Source organism: Thermobia domestica, chromosome 13 (assembly GCF_964235325.1).
Source record: "Thermobia domestica chromosome 13, izTheDome1.hap1.1, whole genome shotgun sequence".
NCBI classification, from domain to species: Eukaryota; Metazoa; Arthropoda; class Insecta; order Zygentoma; family Lepismatidae; genus Thermobia; species Thermobia domestica.
Window position 1 is genome coordinate 120,156,471 of NC_137466.1, and position 18,807 is coordinate 120,175,277.

Consider the following 18,807-nt stretch of genomic DNA (forward strand, 5'->3'; position numbering starts at 1 on the left):
TTCATAATGAATTGAAGAGTGGTAGACCTTCTGTAGTTAGTGATGATCCCATGAAGTAAATTCACGAAATTCGTGAGAACTGTCAATTCACAATTTGGGAACTGTCTGAATAATATCCGAATATTTTTTTTTTTCGGACTGTTTCGTACGAGATAGTCACGCGAAAATTAGGTTACCAGAAGTTTTGTGCTCAGTGGGTACCGAGAATTCTAAGAGAGATTCACAAAACCAATTGAATGGTCTCTGTCATTAACCTTCTTTGCCAGTACAACTGGAAGGGAGGAGTTTTCGAACAGAATAGCGACTGGCGTTGAGACTTTGGGGTGGATGTGAACGCTAAGAAACAGCAATAGTCAGTGGCTTGAAATCATACCACTTCTCGTAAACAAGCCAAGGGAATCCCGTCAAATTTTGTCAGCGAGAAAGGTTATGGCTACCATGCGTTTGAATCTTAAGGAAATCTTGCTTATCAAATTCATAGAAACACGTGTAGCAATCAGTTCTGAAGTTCGCTGTACAGACTCCCAGAACAAACGTTATGGTATTCTGACATCTCGGGTTGTATTCTTTTAACATAACGCTCGCTCTCACAGTGCTCGGCGAATATAAGAGCTTTTGCGCCAGTTCAGTTGAGACGTCTTGGGTCATCAGCCGTACAACCCGGTTTGGCTTCTTCTGAGTTTTATCTCTTCACTCACATAAAGAAATGACTTGGGGCACAGCAATTCGCTGACGACAATCTTCAAAATGCTCTGGCAGGTTGGTTGAATTCCCAGGCGGCCGAGTTATGTGCAGAATGAATTTGTAAGTCGGTAAAGCATCGTGATAAATGCGAGAATTTATACTGCGACTAATATGTTAAAAAGTAGAGGGCAGCCGTACTCTTAAATTTATAAAAAATATCTATGCTAGTTTTATTTGCATCCAGAGGTTATTTTCCGAATTACCGTCGTATTTAACATTGTTCTGTGTTTATAACGCATTAAAAATATTTAAAAAAAAGAAAAAAAGAAAGAAAAAAGCAAGAGATAAGCAAGTAAACCGAAAAGGAAAACTATACAGATAAATGAAACAATATCTTATTTACATTAATCACATAATTCAAAAAAGAATAAACAAAATGTGTTGTTATACGTATGTTCATAAATTAACTGCATAATATATAAATAAATTGTAATTCGTAGCTTTACGTATATATATAACTTATTTTGTCAATTCATATTTATTTTGTGACTAAAATGTCGTACATGGTATTACAAATGATGTGATATTGTATTTTTCTACATTTATGCCTTGTGTCTGTAGTAGCATCACGATGGTTATATCTCGTGTCTGGTTGTACCGCTGTGATAGATTATGTGAGCCATTTAATATCCATCGGTCTCCCATTCGGTTCCAATTCAGTTTGCGCCTAGTACGCGTTCCTAGTGTTAGCCATCCACCTTTGCATTGCTGAGAGGCAGTACCCTGTTGTTATTCTGTCTTTCGGAGTTTCGAAACTATCTGCAAATAGAACAATGTGGGATTGCATATGGCATATAATGTTCGCCAATTGCTAGTTGGTCACCAATTTATCATGTACATCGTTTTAGGGCTTTATGTTCACTAGATTTACTGTTTATTGAACACGCATAATCCATAAACTCATAACGACTGACACATTACAGAGCACCCGTGTGCTCAGCAGATGAACTTCGGCAGTGTTTCGGAATAGCATCAACTGACATATCCAATGTCTTTTCCCTTCCATGCGGCACTGTCTAGTAGCAATTATTATTACCGATGGTGGCTCCACGAAGTGCTTGTTTCGTATGTTCCACACATTGAACCGATCTGGAAGTATAATCATCTCACCCTTGTTCCATCAGCGATAATTATAACTTTAAATGGCTTTTTTACATCGTAATTTTCCAATTTTAATGGCCAACAATGTATTTGTCTTTTGATAGTTAACATACTTTTTTTTATTTTTCTATAGAGTACGATCAAGTACGATCAAATATATTATAAAGTTTTTGTCTTTTTAGGAGCTAAAAGATGGTACACAGGAGTTTGGACTTTCCCATCATCTTTTATAATAAAAGTTTTCTTCTTGAATACAAAATATTACAAATAAGTACAAGTTTTTCTAATATTTTGGAGGTTTGTTGTAAGGCTTAAAGGAACCTAATTGTAACGATATCTTTGTATTTTCAGCAAAATTCTAAATATCTTTTATTATACTTCTGGACAATATGTAATTTTAAAATATGCACTAACTAGTTAGAAGAAGAAGAAAATACGAAAAAAGAAACAGAATCAAAATAATTCTAATATGTTAATTTGATGAGTTTTGTCTGTAAGTTGTCATAGCAACGTTATATAAATAAACGATATAATAGTTCACGAACCATTATGTAAAGTATGTATGCTTAAGTAAAAGGTGTATTTTTATTTCAATAATTGCTTGCCACTATAGAAGCTAGGAAGTCTAAACACAATGTAAACTTGTTTTGAGTGAATTTAGTGATATAAAATAGAGAAAAATATGACTCAGGACCTGTATATAACAAGTTATGCGGTTATATAATTTGGTGGTCTTCGCCACAAGATCCTCATCATTATATAATGACCATGCGTCTTAGGGCGTATTGGGTTGGTGCCTCTCAATGACTGGGCTTCTTAGAGAGGAGAGTTAGAATTTTCAATGACCGTGCGTCTTAGAGTATTTGGTGATTAGGTGTCTCTCAGTGACCGAGCGTCTTAGAGGGGGTAGAAAGGAGCTCAATGACCAGATGTGTTAGAGCATATAGGAAGGTTAGCTCTCAATGACCAGATGTCTTAGAGCGTATAGGAAGGTTAGCTCTCAATGACCAGGCGTCTTAGAGAGTTGGTAGTTTGATCAAATGGGCGAGATTGATGTTTTTTGTGATGTCCAGTCTCTTTTATTCTGAAATGTTGCTGACAACTTGCCTTTGCGTCACTTGCTGAATTTTGGCGATGGTGGACGATGACCTCTTCGTGGCTTAAGTCTGAAGAGGTTTATTTGAAGCACGTGGTGTAAAACACATGGTGTGAGAACACGTGGAGCCTTACAATATAATTGTACTATTAAATTGTAGGTACAACAGTTCAATTTCTTTCGCTTATCATTTTTAACCTTTAATTTTCAGGTAATTTCAGCTCACAAACTTGTATTATCAATGGCAAGTCTAGTATTCGAGATTATGTTTTACGGTTCCATGGCTGAAACAAAAGAAGTCAGAGTGACGGATATTGATCCATGTACCTTCAAGAAGATGTTGGAGTATGTTCATTGTAATTTTATATATAATATTCTTTGTTATTTTAACAGTAAGCAATGAACACTTATCGTCAAACGTACACAAACTCTTGCCAAGTGTCCATTTTGATATGTTAGTTACACGTTTTTGTACGTTTAACGAATATGTGGAATTCTACAAGATGGCGCATATGAAAGTAGCCCGTGTAAGAATAAAGGAAATGCAGTAAAATTACAGAAACAAAGAGCTGAAACAGACTTACCATTTGTTTACAGTGAAAAATAGAGTATTGTCTTTCATATTCAGTGAGTTTAGCACAAAATGCATAAATATCCATATATGCAACCGGGTTGAGGGTAGTTTCAAAGAATATCGGTCCAATGATACGCATTCTTGTTACACCGCTCCAAACACCGATATTTTCATATCGAGTGGTTGCTGACAAACAATGTTAGGGGTCTCCGTTGCCCAGTACTCGTGTTCTTTAAATTCACATGACCAGAAAGATAAAACCATGTTTCATCACTAGAGACACGATTTTCTGGTAAGTAAGAATTCGTAATTTCATTAGAAAAATACGCGTAAAGCGGGATAAAATCGGTGAATAAAAAATTCAATGTAAGAACACTATTTTTCTTGGCAATTACAATTAGTTACCTTTTATTTCACCTTAAATTTCCACTCATCAATCATCATGACATGAGCTCACGCATGGCTACCTTAAACAATACTATCAAACCCGCACGTCTTGCGCAAGCGCAAGACACTATTGTTGTCTGAATGATTCTCGATAATTACTCGAATTCAAGACTCCTCGATCTAAGACGCACCCTGATTTCGCTGGGTTAAATTAAGGAAAAATAGTAATGTTCCATTTTTACTATTACTAAAGCGCTCTTTGATATTGGTCATTTTCGGTGATTTTTATATATCCCTCTCCCCTCCCCATGTTGCGGGGCACTGCATGATAAAAATTATACCAGGCCCGAATGTCATGTATGTTGAAAATTTGATCGAGATGGGTTGGGTGGTTCAAGAGGTAAGTTCTGTTTATTTTTATATATTAATCTCCCCTACCATACCCATAGGTTCTACCGTCAAAGTGAAAATATTAAAAAAAAAAATCCAGGCTCGAACGTCATCTATGATCGAGATCGGTCAGGTGGTTCAAGAGTTAAGTTTATTTAGTTTTATATATATATATATATCTTTTCCCCTCCTCCTACCTTAGTTTTATATATCTCTCTCTTCCCCTCCTCCTACCATAGTTTTATATATATCTCTCTTCCCCTCCTCCTACCTTAAGTTTTACCGTCAAAGGGATATAATTAAATCCACCCCAGGTCCGAACCTCATCTATGTTGATAATTTGATTAAGATCGGTTCGGTAGTTTAAGCGTAATGAAATCACAGTCAGTCACTTTTATTTTTATTTATTTTTTTTTTTTTTTAAATATGTCCCCCCTTCCCCTCCCGTGCGTTGTGCCGTCAAAGTAAAATGATCAAACTTCCCAGGTCCGAACCTTATATATGTTGAAAGTTTGATCAAGATCGGTTGGGTGGTTCAAGAGTTTTATTCATTTTTATATATTTGCCCTCCTCCCGTCCCCTTCCCTAAGTTCTACCATAAAAATGAAATAATAAAAAAACTTCCCAAGTTCGAATTCAAGAGTTATTAACTCATGAACATGGTTACTTTTATTTTTATGTGTGTTCGATTTTTATATATATATATCTCCCCCTCTTCCCCATCCCCTATGTTATTACGTCAAAGTGAAATTGTAAAATCCATCCCAGGCACGAACGTCATCTATGTTGAAAGTTTGATCGAGATTGGTCGTTTCGTTCAAGAGTTATTAAGTTTTATTTATTTTTTTATAATTCCCCCTCCTCCTCTTCCCCTAAATTCTACCGTCAAAGTGAACAGCTGAAAACACTCCGAGGCTAGAACTGCATCTACGTAAAAAACTTGATCGAGATCGGTCGGGTGGCTCAAGAGATTAAGAGTCACAAACATAGTCATTTCCAATTTGGATCTGAAGTTTTTTGCTCACAGATACCGCTATTAATATATAGATTTTAAAAAATAGTCTAACACTAAGTATCCTCATTGAATAAAAATATCATTTAAAGAAAAAACACGCACACAGAGAACATTGATAGAAAAAAGTAACTTCAATGTCCAGCTTACTTATGCAAATAACACGTGAGCATTGTTTCGATGTTTTCTGATGTTAAATTTGTTGTCCACCAAGCAGTGTTTCTTTTCTCTGTAATACAAAATCACTTCTTTTTTTGATTTTCGCTTTCATTCTGCTTCACATACAAATTGCGTCGCGTCCAGGCTAGTCTAATATTACAAAATTTACACAACTATTTTTTGACGTGCATCAAAAACGTAGTAACCATGATCTTTAAATTCTTGTGCTCTATCGAAACATGTTGTGATTTTCGGCATTATACCGGTTGCTTTGTAGTTCAGAAGTACACTCGTTGCAGCCAAGAAAACAGACAAACTGAGGGAGGGCCGGCGCCAGACGTCCGGCAGTCCATATTTCATTGTGGTAGACAAATGACGAACTAGTAGCGTTTACTCAGGTCAAGTATACAGAAGGGGCAATAAATCGTAAAAGCGTCGAAAAATTGTCACTTTCGCGTAAATTTCGTGGAGTATCGGTACTTGTTGCAAATTTCGCTAATTCGACAGAATTTCGCGTTTAATCGTGAGCGTTTTATGGCCTAACAAATAGTGAAAAAATATAAATTTTAGGTACACAACATTTTCATACAAAACTGATATTTCGCGTGTCTCTATATCATCACTCATGATGGAAAGGGTATAACAAATCACCTTGATGTTATTCAGAAGCCCATGTACAGTAATATACACATTTCTGACTGTCATCCTCCCGTAATTGCTGCACAACCGTCACACGATATGGTTTCAAATTAAGACTTTCCAATATCCGCTGGCAACTCCTCCTACTTACATGCACCTGTTGGGGCAATTTACGTGTAGACTTCTTTGGGCTCTGAATAATTCTTCGGCGAGTATCTGCAATAACTTGTGGTATGTGCGAACTTAAGGAATTCTTTGTCGTTTTACATTTTGCACAGATCCGTGGGTGCGCTAATTTTTATACAGCCTCTGTATTGCTCTCTTAGCTGGTAGTCCACTATCCGGATACTTGGCCCCGAAAATTTCGCGAGTTTTCTTAATCGAACCTGTTTTCTCATATGCTTCTATCGACAATTTCAATTCTTTCTTCTATCGAGTCATTTTGCAGACCGCAAAGAGAAACGTCTGACTTCACTCATAAAATAAATTGAAATGCCCACCGAAGAATGCTAACAAGCGATAATTCTTATATGTCCATTGTTTTAGCTTTATACATAATTTCAGAAGTCGAAATATTGCATTCGCATTCAAAGGGATGCGGGCTACTTTTAACTGCGCCACCCTGTACTTCTACTATGTGTGTAATCATTTTCAAGTCAAAAGAGGATGTGAATGTTGAAACTTCTTCTAAACCTTTAAGAGCTAAACATGTTATTATTACGAAAAATAAATATTTAACAATACTAATGATAATCTTCACACGAATAAAAGCAGGGCAATATAGTGCATTAAACTGATGTAATGATCCTCTAACGAGTAGAATTAACTAACTAACTCTATGGCCTATGAAACCCGAAGGTTCAATGCCGCGTTCCTACTTTCTTCCATTCTCGAACGAATAGAATAATATATTTAAACAATACTATCAATTTCCCTTAATTAAACATTGTCACTGTTACCAAGACTCCATCATCGTAAATGAATAGATCTTGAGATTTTCGTAAGTTCAGGTCTGTTAAGAAGACATAAAAAGAAGTTATAGAAATTAATAACTGAAAATACAGGATTACTTATGTTGGTGTTTTGTCCCTTCATTCGTCTACTTTGATTGTTACTGAGAATACCATAGTTGTTAAATTCCTTAATAGCTATGTACTGTTACGTGTAGACGAAACATATATAAAATTGCCCTCACTATACAAAGCCCTGCGGGGGAAGACCTCACTTTCTTCCCCTTTTAGAATCAGAAAATTATAAAAGGAGAGGAAAGGAGAAAATTCCGTTCCCCCACGGCTAAGCATACGGACGACGCCGTGAGATGAGTTTTTGGAATCTGGAATAGGCTTTAATTTTAAGACATTCTTCCAAAATATACCTCTAGTAATCTTACTAGGTAATGTTTCAAAAAGCTACTTGTGAAGAAAAAAGAAATATATACCATGCATGACATTTATTGTAATAAATTTTAAATATATAAGAAAAACAACAGCGTAAGAAAACAGTAAACCAACAATGGAAAATAGTGAAGATTTATAAAGTAACTTTTCTCCAAAATGTAACAATATTTTAGAGGCTTCAAGAACTATGTAAATTGAGTCCTCACTTTAATTAGTTCCACAGGTTGGGGAAACAAATTTTAAATTTTGATTGGCGTATTTTTGAGATAGCCTTCTTAAATACAAAAAGTCTTTTGTTCAATATTCTTTAACAAATACTTAAATATTTATGAAACTTTGCCTCTGTTAAGCTAAGTCAGTGGCATGAAAATGAGGGAGGACATTAGTCATTAAAATGGTAATTGAGTACTTCAATATTCAAAATAGGATTAATTGCTTCTTTTCTTAGTAACTTACGAAAAAATTTAGGTCTCATTCATTTTAAAATAAGTTCAACTCCTTGAAAATACAACGTAACAAAACTGAACGCAAAATTACTCTACGCTTATCAATATTACAACAAACCATTTACTTACTATAACTAGTTTCAACATGCCATTAACATTCGAAAGCTTGACTTTCTTAACATGAATTCTAATCAAGTTAAGTATTTTTTTTTTTCTGTATTAAATTTTTGTCTTCTAGCCAATAAATACGTAAACTCACGTTAAACAAAGTCTCATATCCCCAAATTTCTAATAACGAAACTACAATTTAGAAGGCTAAAACCAATGCAAAGGATTCAAGAAATTTTGTATCAAAACGTAATTTCTCTCAGTTTTTACTACATAGTTAAACTGTCATACTCACGTACCTGATCCGGTAGAGCTGCCCAGAGCGACCAGCTCGAGGCAGCCTGGTAGCTATCACGTGACGTCATACCGAACGCCACCGAACATGCGAAAGATAAGCTGTTCAAAGCTAGCTGCAGCAGTGCCTGCAACTCTAGATTAACGGTGTACTGAAGTTTCATATTACAATTTTCAATTTACATTTTCTTTCTCTCTCATTTTTATTACAAAACTTGGGTAGGTTACAGTACCCAAACAATCAGTAAAAATGTAAATGCATTGTAATATCTTGTAAGCAAAGCTTCCAGAATTAATGAGGATCCAGCAAAGTGTATCTGAGTCGAATACCAAGTTCTTCTCAGTGTGTTCTCACAGAAAACACAAGAAAGTTACAGATGACCGGTGAAGAAATTTTCAAAATAATAAATCTACACAGCTTAAACGGCACACTGCATCTGTTTAGAAATTTGAAGGTTTTAGTTCGTTATCAGATTTCTTTTCTTTTCTTTTATTTATTTATTTATTTTTCAAATTAACTTTTACAATCACGTACTCAATCCCAAATAATAGTAATTCGAATTTAAGAATATATTATTTAAAAACTATAAGTTATATCCACCTGGAAAGAGAACGACAGAGCAGCGTATAGTAGTAATAATGTGTGTCATCCTTAATATTAAAGTGTTCAATGGCTATATCTGAATTCATGTTTTCCTATAGTAAAGATAGATTTCAATTCTTTTCCTTCTCAGCCTTCTGTATATATTTGTAATCTTTATATATTGTTTATATTTGTAATCTTTCAAAAAAAGAACTAATTCCATTAGAAGTAATATTGTAAGTATTTTTGTAAAATTTCTTGTCAGTTGCGAACAGGGTGGGAAAAAAATCATGAAGTTTTTTTTTAAAAAAAATCATTTTTGTTGATTTTTTTGATATAAATCGAATTTTTTTTATTTAAATCAAATCTTTCTCCTCGTATAATACAAGTCGCAAACTGAAGAAAAAGCATTAGGAATTAGTATTAAATGCTAATTTTGCCATTTAAGTGAAAGTATTGGGGTTGAATTTTGAATTATCCCCAATCGTTAACCTATATCAATCCCAAACAATGTTTCTTAACCCTTTTAAATTATGACTATTTTTAAAGGTAAATTATAGACTTTCAGTCAAGCAGCTACAGCATTATCCCTATTTAGCCTAGAATCATGATACATACATCACTCTCTTTAGAATAGAACAGCTTTTGAAACGGTAACATTCACATTTCCCTATCATGTCCCTGAAGCGGGAAAGTTTGAGAGTAATCGGCATTTTTTTTTTAACTTTTTTTTTTTTTTAATTGATCCCCTCTGGATTCCCCTGTTTTAACGCACAGATTTCAAAATCAACTGGGAAATACTAAGGGTGTACTAAATGTGTGTACAAAATTTCAAGCTTTTATCTTGAGTAGTAAGGGTGAGGAAACTATTTAACAATGAGCTAAGAACATCCCCACAATGCCCCAGAGACCCGGATGTAATATAAAAATTTCCTCAGACATCCCTATTTATCCTAGGATCATGATTTGTACATTATTCTCTTCAGAATAAAACAAATTTTCAAACGGTACTCTTCAAATGTTTCCATCATGTATCTGGGGCGGGTAAATCACGAAAAAATAAATTTTCTGTTAATTTTTTTTTTTTTTTTTTTAATTTTTACCTCTGTGGATCCCTCCCCCTGTTTTAAGGTAGAGATCTGAAACAAGTCTGAAAAATACTGAGGGGTGCACTGAGTAAATGTGCAAAATTTCAATCTTGTAGCTGCAAAAGTAAGCCCGCGAAAAATAATATTCCCCAAGTACCCCAGATTCCCGTATAAAACAGGATCTCAGATAGCAGTTTCCTGAGACATCCCTATTTATCTTAGGAGCATAGTACGTGCATCATTTTCTTCAGAATAGAACAGCCTTTCAAACGGTACCATTCATATGTCTCCATCTGAGACGGGAAAAATCACAAAAAAGCTATTTTTGTTAAAACTATCCTTTTTTAAAACATTTTTGCCCCTCAGGACCCCGCTGTTTCCACGCAGAGATCTGAAAACATCTGAAAATTATTAAGGGGTGCACTGAACGAGTGTGCAAAATTTCAATCTTCTAAATGCAAAATGTAACCCGCCAAAAAATAATAATACGCATAACAAAAAATATCTTTTTAAATTTATGACATCACACACTATACCTCAACGCAGAAAGGCGTGAAAGCATGTAACATGTTCTAAAATGCCTCCAGTCTTGAAGAAAACGAAGTAAAAAGCCTTATTGATACTTTTTTAATCGAATAATGAAGACTCTACCATATCACCTAAAAATAGGTGATATAATTTAAAAGGTTAAGCATTAAGGAAAAAGTACATCAACGTTTATCAAAATGACACTTTTTATCACAAGAGTTACTGATATTTGGCAGGGGCCTATTTTTAAAAACTCAGAACTAGCTTGCGGCATGAAATACATAAATTTCGCCTAAAGTTATAAAATTAACAAAAAAAAAAAAAAGGAACAAACAAAGAGACACGCACAAAAAAGAATTTTCGTCTTAAATGTCGATGGTGATTTCCCCGTTGGAATAGTTAACGATTTTATAACCTAAACCCAGTGTTACGAAAAGAAGAAAGTAGGAATGCTCCGTGACCTGTTCAAAACGGAATTTCCCTAATCATGCTCTGCATGACACTTGTTTTCATACTATACTCTACATTTGAGTCTCATTGTATTATGATTATTAACTTCCATAATCGAAATAACAGAACAGAAACCGGATTTTACTTATTTTCACTTTAAATTAATTTATTTCGGAATTCGATTTAAATCAACGATTTTTATTTTAAAAAATTAAGTGATTTAAATCTTGATTTATATCATGATTTAAATCAGACTGATTTAAATCAATCCACCCTGGTTGCGAATAGACTGTTCGTAATCGATGAGGCGTTCAAATAATCTTACGAGCCAAATTTACCTATTTCTGTTATTGTGTCTCTAAAATTTCTCTCGTTGCCTTCTCGTTTCAGCTGAACATTGTAAACTCTTCATTTAAAAGGTAATCTAAAAGTATTGCATATTAAAAATGCGGAAGTATTGCATATTAAAGTTATTATGTACAATTTGTAATAGTGTACTGTAACTGAATTCTAATATTGAATTGTACGCCGAAATCTGTTTTTACTCACCCATGTAACCTACAAGAAAAAGATGAAACAATGTATTTTAAAGGAAAATGCATTATATCGTTATGCTTTAAATCAAATTTCGCATCTCAGATTATCTGAAATGACAGGGAGATAAAGGTAGACGGTCACTTGTTACGGTATTCTAATTGCAATTCTTTCTTATTTAGTACTTTTGTTTTCCTGATTAAGTTCATAATAACAGAACATTTCTTTAGTGTAAAAGAGTTACCACAATTTCTGATTAACTATAAACTATTTACTTTGCAAAGAACGTGACCTATAATAGTTTTATTAGTGCAAGTGTGTTTATTCAAGCAACGAGAATAAGTAGCTTATTTCCTCGTAATAATGAAAACGTATGTGATTTTAATGGGAATACTATTAAATTGGCAGGTTATTAAATAAAAGAATTATGATTTACTTCGTCGTGTGAGAATGTAATCTTAAAAATATATCAAATGTATTGTTTATTTATTTAGTGGCCACTGCAAACTTCATCAGCACTCTGGATTAATGTAGCTTTTTTTTCTTATAAATGATTTTACAGATTTTTAACTATAGCAGTAAGGAAAATCAGATGTTCTGTATCTCGGCTGAATTATCTTGCAAGTTTTTGATATTTTGAGTGAGAACTGTGTATATTAACAAATCTTATATATTTCTAATTTTGACAATTGCAAAAATTGCATATCGGGGTACCTAAAAGTGTAAGAACAACGAATACTTCGTACCAGGCGGATTTTTGGAACTTTGGTAACCCAAGGCAGATAGATAGTATAATGGAAAGTTATAAAATATATTACCAGATACATGAAAATCCAAAATAATGACGAATATGGAAGAAGTTCTTTCTGAAATAATGAAGATGAGAGTTATGGAAGCTGGAATGACTAAAAATGAGTTAATTTTGAGATTTTCCAACCACCTGAATTCTCATAAGGTGCCCATTTCCAAGAAATGTAGGAATTCATGCCTTATGAGTTTAATCAGATAATAAATCTTGATTAGTTTAACGCAAACAGAAGAGGATAAATGAAGAGAAGGGAAAAAAAGTTAATCCATCCAATCAGAAAACAGACAGCGAAATGCCTGTTAACAGTGCTCGGGAAAATCAACAGAAAAAAGAGTGGCATTGTGGTACGATAAAAGCTGTTTGAAAAGATGAAAAAATTCATCTGTACGAAAGCAAAAGGACAAAATAAAGAGAGCAGTAATAAAATTTTTAGACTGTGATTGGGAATGACCTTTGAATGAATTTCCAGATAGAAGTTTGTCAGCAAGTTTAAAGTGGTTCATAAAACAGAAGAAAATGCTTGATATGAAAGACCATAAATCACTGTTTTGACGAATAGTTAATTGTTTATTGAAATAAAATAAAGAGGAAGAAAATAAATTAATATCAGCACATTAACCATTCTCTTAAGTATCAGTTAAAGATATTAGGATTAAAAATTAGATTTCTGGGGTTTCGACATCCATGGCGATGTTAGCCCGTCACACATGAGGCATGACGTTCGGATCACACTCTCCGGGGAATTGGAGAGGAACAAAGGAATGGAGAAGGAAGGAAGCAGTCTGGGATCATTATGTTAGTTACCGTCCCGGCATTTGCGTAGTGTGAATGACGAAAACCTCTTAGGATGACTGGCCTGAAAAAACTTGCACTCTCTTTTGACCAAGTGTCCCCACTGGAAATCGAACCCAGGACCGCTCGCACCAAAAGCAGAGTTGTTGCGCACCTGGAAAAGCGGAAAAAGTCAGGGAATTTTAAATCTCCTGGAAAATTCAGGGAATTCTTAAAATTTTCTGGAAAATTATTACATACATTTGCTTTTCATATTGTATTATCATTCGGCTAGCTGGGAGTTCGCCCCCCAGACCCCATTTATGCTCGACCTAGGCTTCGCATCTCAAAAATTTGCAACCATACTGAATTTCATTTCGAATACCAAGTTTCATGTCTCTTACCTTCCGGGATCCCAAGATATGAACATGTTGTTATAATGATTAGTATCCAGGATCCCCACCCAACTGGCCTAGAGCTCGCACACATACTGAATTTTAATTCAAATACCAAGTTTCCTTTCATCCCCGTCGAATTTCCAAAAATCCTTCCTTAGTGGAACCCTAGTTTACAAATCCTAAGCGCTTTTTTTAAATAGCTTAAGCGGTTTGGTCTGGGCGTCGATTAAACTGTTCGTCATTAAACTTGTAACACCTAGAAGGATATGAGGTAGAAATGCGAAACTTGGTAAACAGAGGTAATAATAAAGGAAGAAAACTATCACACTTACAGGTTGAAGATGTGACATGTGATATGAGTAGCAAGGTAGCGGAACCTCCAGGAGCTAGTAGCATGTAGAGCCTCCACGGACGAGGCATGGAGAGAATGAGCCCATCGATGTCTATTTGAGGTATGGCGTCCTAAGCGGCTTCCACTCGATGCCAAAACTTTTCAACATTAGGTGGAGGAAACCTGTGTTGAGCCAACTGGTGACCCACCATAGATTAAAAATGCTTAATTGGCGAGACAGTGTAAACGTGGTTGTCCGCCGAAGCCGGAGAGGCGCTGCTTAGTGACAGAAGATAGGAAATTGACTTTGAATGCGACTACCCGTACATTGCGTATAGATATTTAGTGGCTGGTAAGCATGGTGACACGACCCACATGTATGTATCGTTTTATATATTTAGAATGTTGATGTGATGTGTAGTAGTACTACTTAAGCGTATAAACTATGGCCAAACGATAGAATGATATTTTAGTAGAAAATATGGTACAATATGTCTGTGATTTTTTAATATGTCGTAGCGGAAACATTGTTCTTACTGTGTGCAAAGAGAAAACTTGCACGTATTTGCACTTTTGGGAAATATAGCGCATGAAAATGTTTTAGGAAAAACGCATTGTGGATGTAATGCTGCTTTTGAATTGAGCTGGGATAAATGTGAGAGCAAGTGTTACGTTATTAGGCGTGTGATCCTCGTGCACGCACTGACAGTTGAATATAAGTCAATTCTGGGGTTTCGCCCCATCTTCTTCCCAACTTCTCTGGTATTCACCAACAGAACTAAACTCTAGTTAGCCATATTTGATTAATGATAGCGACATTTTAAAACGCCAATGTTTGCTAAACAATCTACGGACCATAAGGTAGCACCATTAAAAACGGTGTTGATCAATTCAGTGTCTTGTTTTTTGTGATGTGTCCACAGAATTGACATTGGAATCAACTGTAAAGAGCCTCCGCTCGCTCCAGCTCAGAGTGTTCCAATCAAAGACCTGAAATGAGCCCACGTTTTGCACGATGCGCAAGAATGCAAGCCAATCGTAAATTGCGAAACCAAAGCATATTGCCCACGCGTGGTTTATGCCAATCATAGACGCGAATATAAGGAATATTTTCTTGTGTGATGTAAAACTCTATATTTTTGATGACATAATGTCGAAATAACATAAACATTTCAGTCCATGGATCTTTTACACTTTCAGAAGTATGTTCATATAGCACCTTGGTGTGTGCCACCTAATTTTTTTTTTTTTTTTTGTTTTTGTTTGTTTGTTCGTTTGCTTGTAAATTTATTTTATGTACAAATCTCTCTTCTACATATTGAATACATTATTGTATTATTGTAACCACTTCACACACCGAACTACCCAATGTGCGTCTGTCTTTGTCATGCAACACACACTTGCGTCCACGCTTGTGCTTCACTGATGCGGTTTTTCCGGAACAATCGTAGGCAGTCATGATCTTCGACACTTGTGCCTCTGTGCCAAACGTTTCCGCTACTTTCGTCACGGAAGCTCCTACCATATGCACACTCACAATTTGTACTCGTTGAAACTGTCAGCTCACATGATTCACGGTAATCTGCACGGACCGATCGCAGAGCTGTAACTGGCCCATCTGTTCGATTGGCCAGATTGTATACCTCACAGGATGTGCCGCTGACCACACCGACACCTACCATTCAGACGCAGATCGTGTTTGAAATAGCTACCTGTTTTATACCAGTGTATCTATATTTTTGTATATCATCTGTATCTGTTGTGATAACTGGGTTCTGTGATAAATGCATACTATAATAAATCTACGTTTCAAAGAGTACCTTTCTATGGTTATTTATCTATCTAAACGTCTGAATATCAACTTTTAACAAAGTGTGAAGCTGAATATAAAGAAGCACTTTATTGAAATTTCCATTATTTTCATTAATAAATTTGTCGTCTTCTTTGAAATTAAAATTGTGTTCTTTCTTTTTCTTTCTGTGCTGCATCTTCCGAAACAGGATCTTTGTTCTAATTTTTTTTTTCTTCCGTTGCGCTTTGTTTCTATTGACAGTCCTATCGGCTCCAATCGGGATTGCTAGGATCCCAATTTCGGGGCTGGGCCGTGATATATTAAGATACGAAAAAAGACTTCGACAATATTCGATACATATTGTCTATTTTTCAGTTTTTTTATATGACGGTGCATCGTGTTTTCATACCTCACACTATGGCATCCTCCAAGTGTAAGTTATCTTCGTTCAATTCTCAGTGGCTTGAAAACAGTGAGTTCTCTTCCTAGTTTCTGCCTTGCAAGTCTGACAAATTTTCATTTTACTGCAAAGTATGTATTTAAAAATAAATAAATAAAACAAAATGGTTCTCTCAACAACATGGAGATTCAAGCTCTAATTAGCCATATGAAAAGCAGAAAGCATATGGTTGCTGTGGGTTCTGCTAAATCATACGATATGTAGGTGTTCATGGTTCAGAAAAAAAAAAAAAAAAAAAAAGAAACCAGTGTGTCAAGAAAATGAAGTGACGCTTGCTTCAGTGTGTAATGACAATTCCCGGGAATCAACGTGTAAAGGTTCAGTTTCTGGACCGACTACAGAGACTACAAGTCTTGGAAAGCAAAAATATCTTTCAAAGGAGAGAAAACAACGAAGGCAGAAATATTATGGTGCGTGCAGTCAGTTTATGTTTTTTCGTCACTTTCTATAGCTGGCCAAGTATCGAACATTTTCCCCATTATGTTTCCTGACAGTTACATAGCCGAGGAGATCGCGATTAAAAGGGCGAAAATTGCATATTTTATCGTTTATGGTATAGCTTCTTAAAACAAATAATAAGAGATGCAACTAATAGTGATTGCTTTAGTATTTCGTTTGACGAAAGATTAAATAAAATAAGCCAAACAGAACAAATGAACTTCATAGTTAAGTTTTGAGCAACAAGGAAGAGCAGGTTGTTAGTAAGTATTTTGGATCATTGTTCTTAGGTCATTCTACAGTAACAGATTTATTAGTAGTGTTCAAAGAAAAGCTTCAGTCTTTTGACTTAGAACGTCTTTTCCACGTCTCCATGGATGCACCAAATGTTAATGTTAAGTTCCTGCGAAAACTTAAAGAAGAATTGCGGGAACGTAAAATATAGATGGTAGTTCAGTTATCTTAGAATTTGGAACGTGTGGTCTACATAGCGTGAATCATTGTTTTAAAACGGCTATAAAATCTACCAAGTGGCTTATTGTAGACTTTAATGTATTTAAAAACGTATCAGCAAGAAGAGTAGATTAGAAATTCTTAAGAACTTAATCAACTATGTTGAAATAGCTAAGAGAGAGAGAAAAGAACCAAAAACGAAACGCTACGAAACTATGAAAAAGATTTTAGAAGATAAAATGATTGGTCCAAAATTAGCGTTTTTTAAATTGCTTGCTTCTGAAGTTGAACCATTTTTAAAGGTATTTCAGACCGAACAGCCCATGGTTCCTTTCTTGATTTCAGAACTTTCAAACGTAATGGCATCTGTAATGAATAGATTCGTTAAACATGATGTACTGGTTAAAGCTACAAATATCGCTAAGATTAATGTGACAGATTCAGAGAACTTGGTTAGTGCAAAAAATGTTAACTTGGGATATATTCGTGATGCTGTTGAACACTCGAAAGATATACTTCTTTTCAAACAGAAATGTTGGAAATGTTTGCAGACATTTTGCACAAACTTACTTGAGAAGACTGCTTTGAAATTTCAGTTCACCAGAAGTCTGTCGTTTTTTAACTGCTTTGAAATTTTAAACGTGTGTACTGGAGAGAAGTGCTTGTAGAGATATGAATAGGTGCAGTTCCTTAATGACACACAAGAGTACAGTACAAAATAAATGTTTTAAGTGTAATAGTAAAATCATAAAAGTAAAACTTTTCAGAAAATTATTCTGTTAAATAATTATATAGGTCGTCAAGAGAACCGTTGGAAGAAAGAAAACGGTAAGTTGCTTATTTCATTACATGAACATTTTCACATCTAAGAGTGTTCACTCAAAATATCATTTTAGGCACTTGGTGTAAAATTATGCCTTTTCTGTATAGTTAAAATGTATAGTTAGACTGCTACAGAATTATAAATAACATTTTTCTCACTTGTTAGCGCTACCTGAAAAGTTTACACATTGGACCTGGAAACCTGGAAAAGTCAGGGAATTTCGTATCGAGATGCGCAGCAACCCTGAAAGCGATAATCGTAGCGATGTCACAGATAAAGATACTATCATAAATAGTAGTTTAGTTTAGTTTAATAGGATTTTTTGTTTTATTAAGTAGTTTAAATATTAAGAGTTTAAAACATACTTTAGATAAAGTTTGGAAAATATTAGTTGTGGGAAGATTTTAAAACAATTTTTTTTATCTCAATAAACTACGCTTGATTTCCCTTCTACTGAGTGAAAGAGAAGGCATGTAAAATTACGACAAGGATTCAAAACCAAAGAGACGCCTCAATAGAAGTTAAATAACAGTTTTCACATTGTGTAGTATTTAGTATTTTTCATGTTTTATTCAGAGACACTTTCAAAAACTGTTATTTAAACTGAACTAACATTTTTTCGTTGTGTTTTAAAGTCGAAATTGCTACGGAAAAGTTAAGTAAAGCATGTTCGAGAAATGGAGCTTGATTTGAAACAGAGCACCTGTCGGTTGCAATAAAATTGATCAGTGCGGAGTGAGGAAGCGAAAGTGAAGGAAGACGTGACAGTCAGTGCAGTGCAAACAAAGACATGAATCGTGCGTCAAATGAAGACTTTTCGAAGAGGTTAGTGCAGTATTACACAAATGACAGTAATCGTAATTAAGGAAACACTGTTGCACACTTTACGAAGGAAGACAAACTACCACAAATGATACACAAGGTACTCGGACATTTTCAAGCATCAAGAACAGCCGAGCATTAGCCGATTACAGGATGATCCGCTGTCAAAACAACCCAATCA

General features: G+C 35.0%; 1 protein-coding gene across 4 annotated transcripts in view; it reads left to right on the forward strand.

Moving 5' to 3' along the window:
* The window catches only part of LOC145668454 (BTB/POZ domain-containing protein 6-like), a 75,615-nt gene that overhangs the window by 31,512 nt on the left and 25,296 nt on the right, over positions 1-18,807 (forward strand). For 2 of the 4 annotated variants that reach the window (XM_081736334.1, XM_081736335.1), the window contains exon 3: positions 3,153-3,286. In XM_081736334.1, the coding sequence (XP_081592460.1) occupies positions 3,153-3,286 (134 nt within the window). Of the gene's footprint in view, positions 1-3,152; positions 3,298-11,386; positions 11,416-18,807 lie in introns of all 4 variants that reach the window. The other 2 variants (XM_081736336.1, XM_081736337.1) reach the window with 2 other exon arrangements.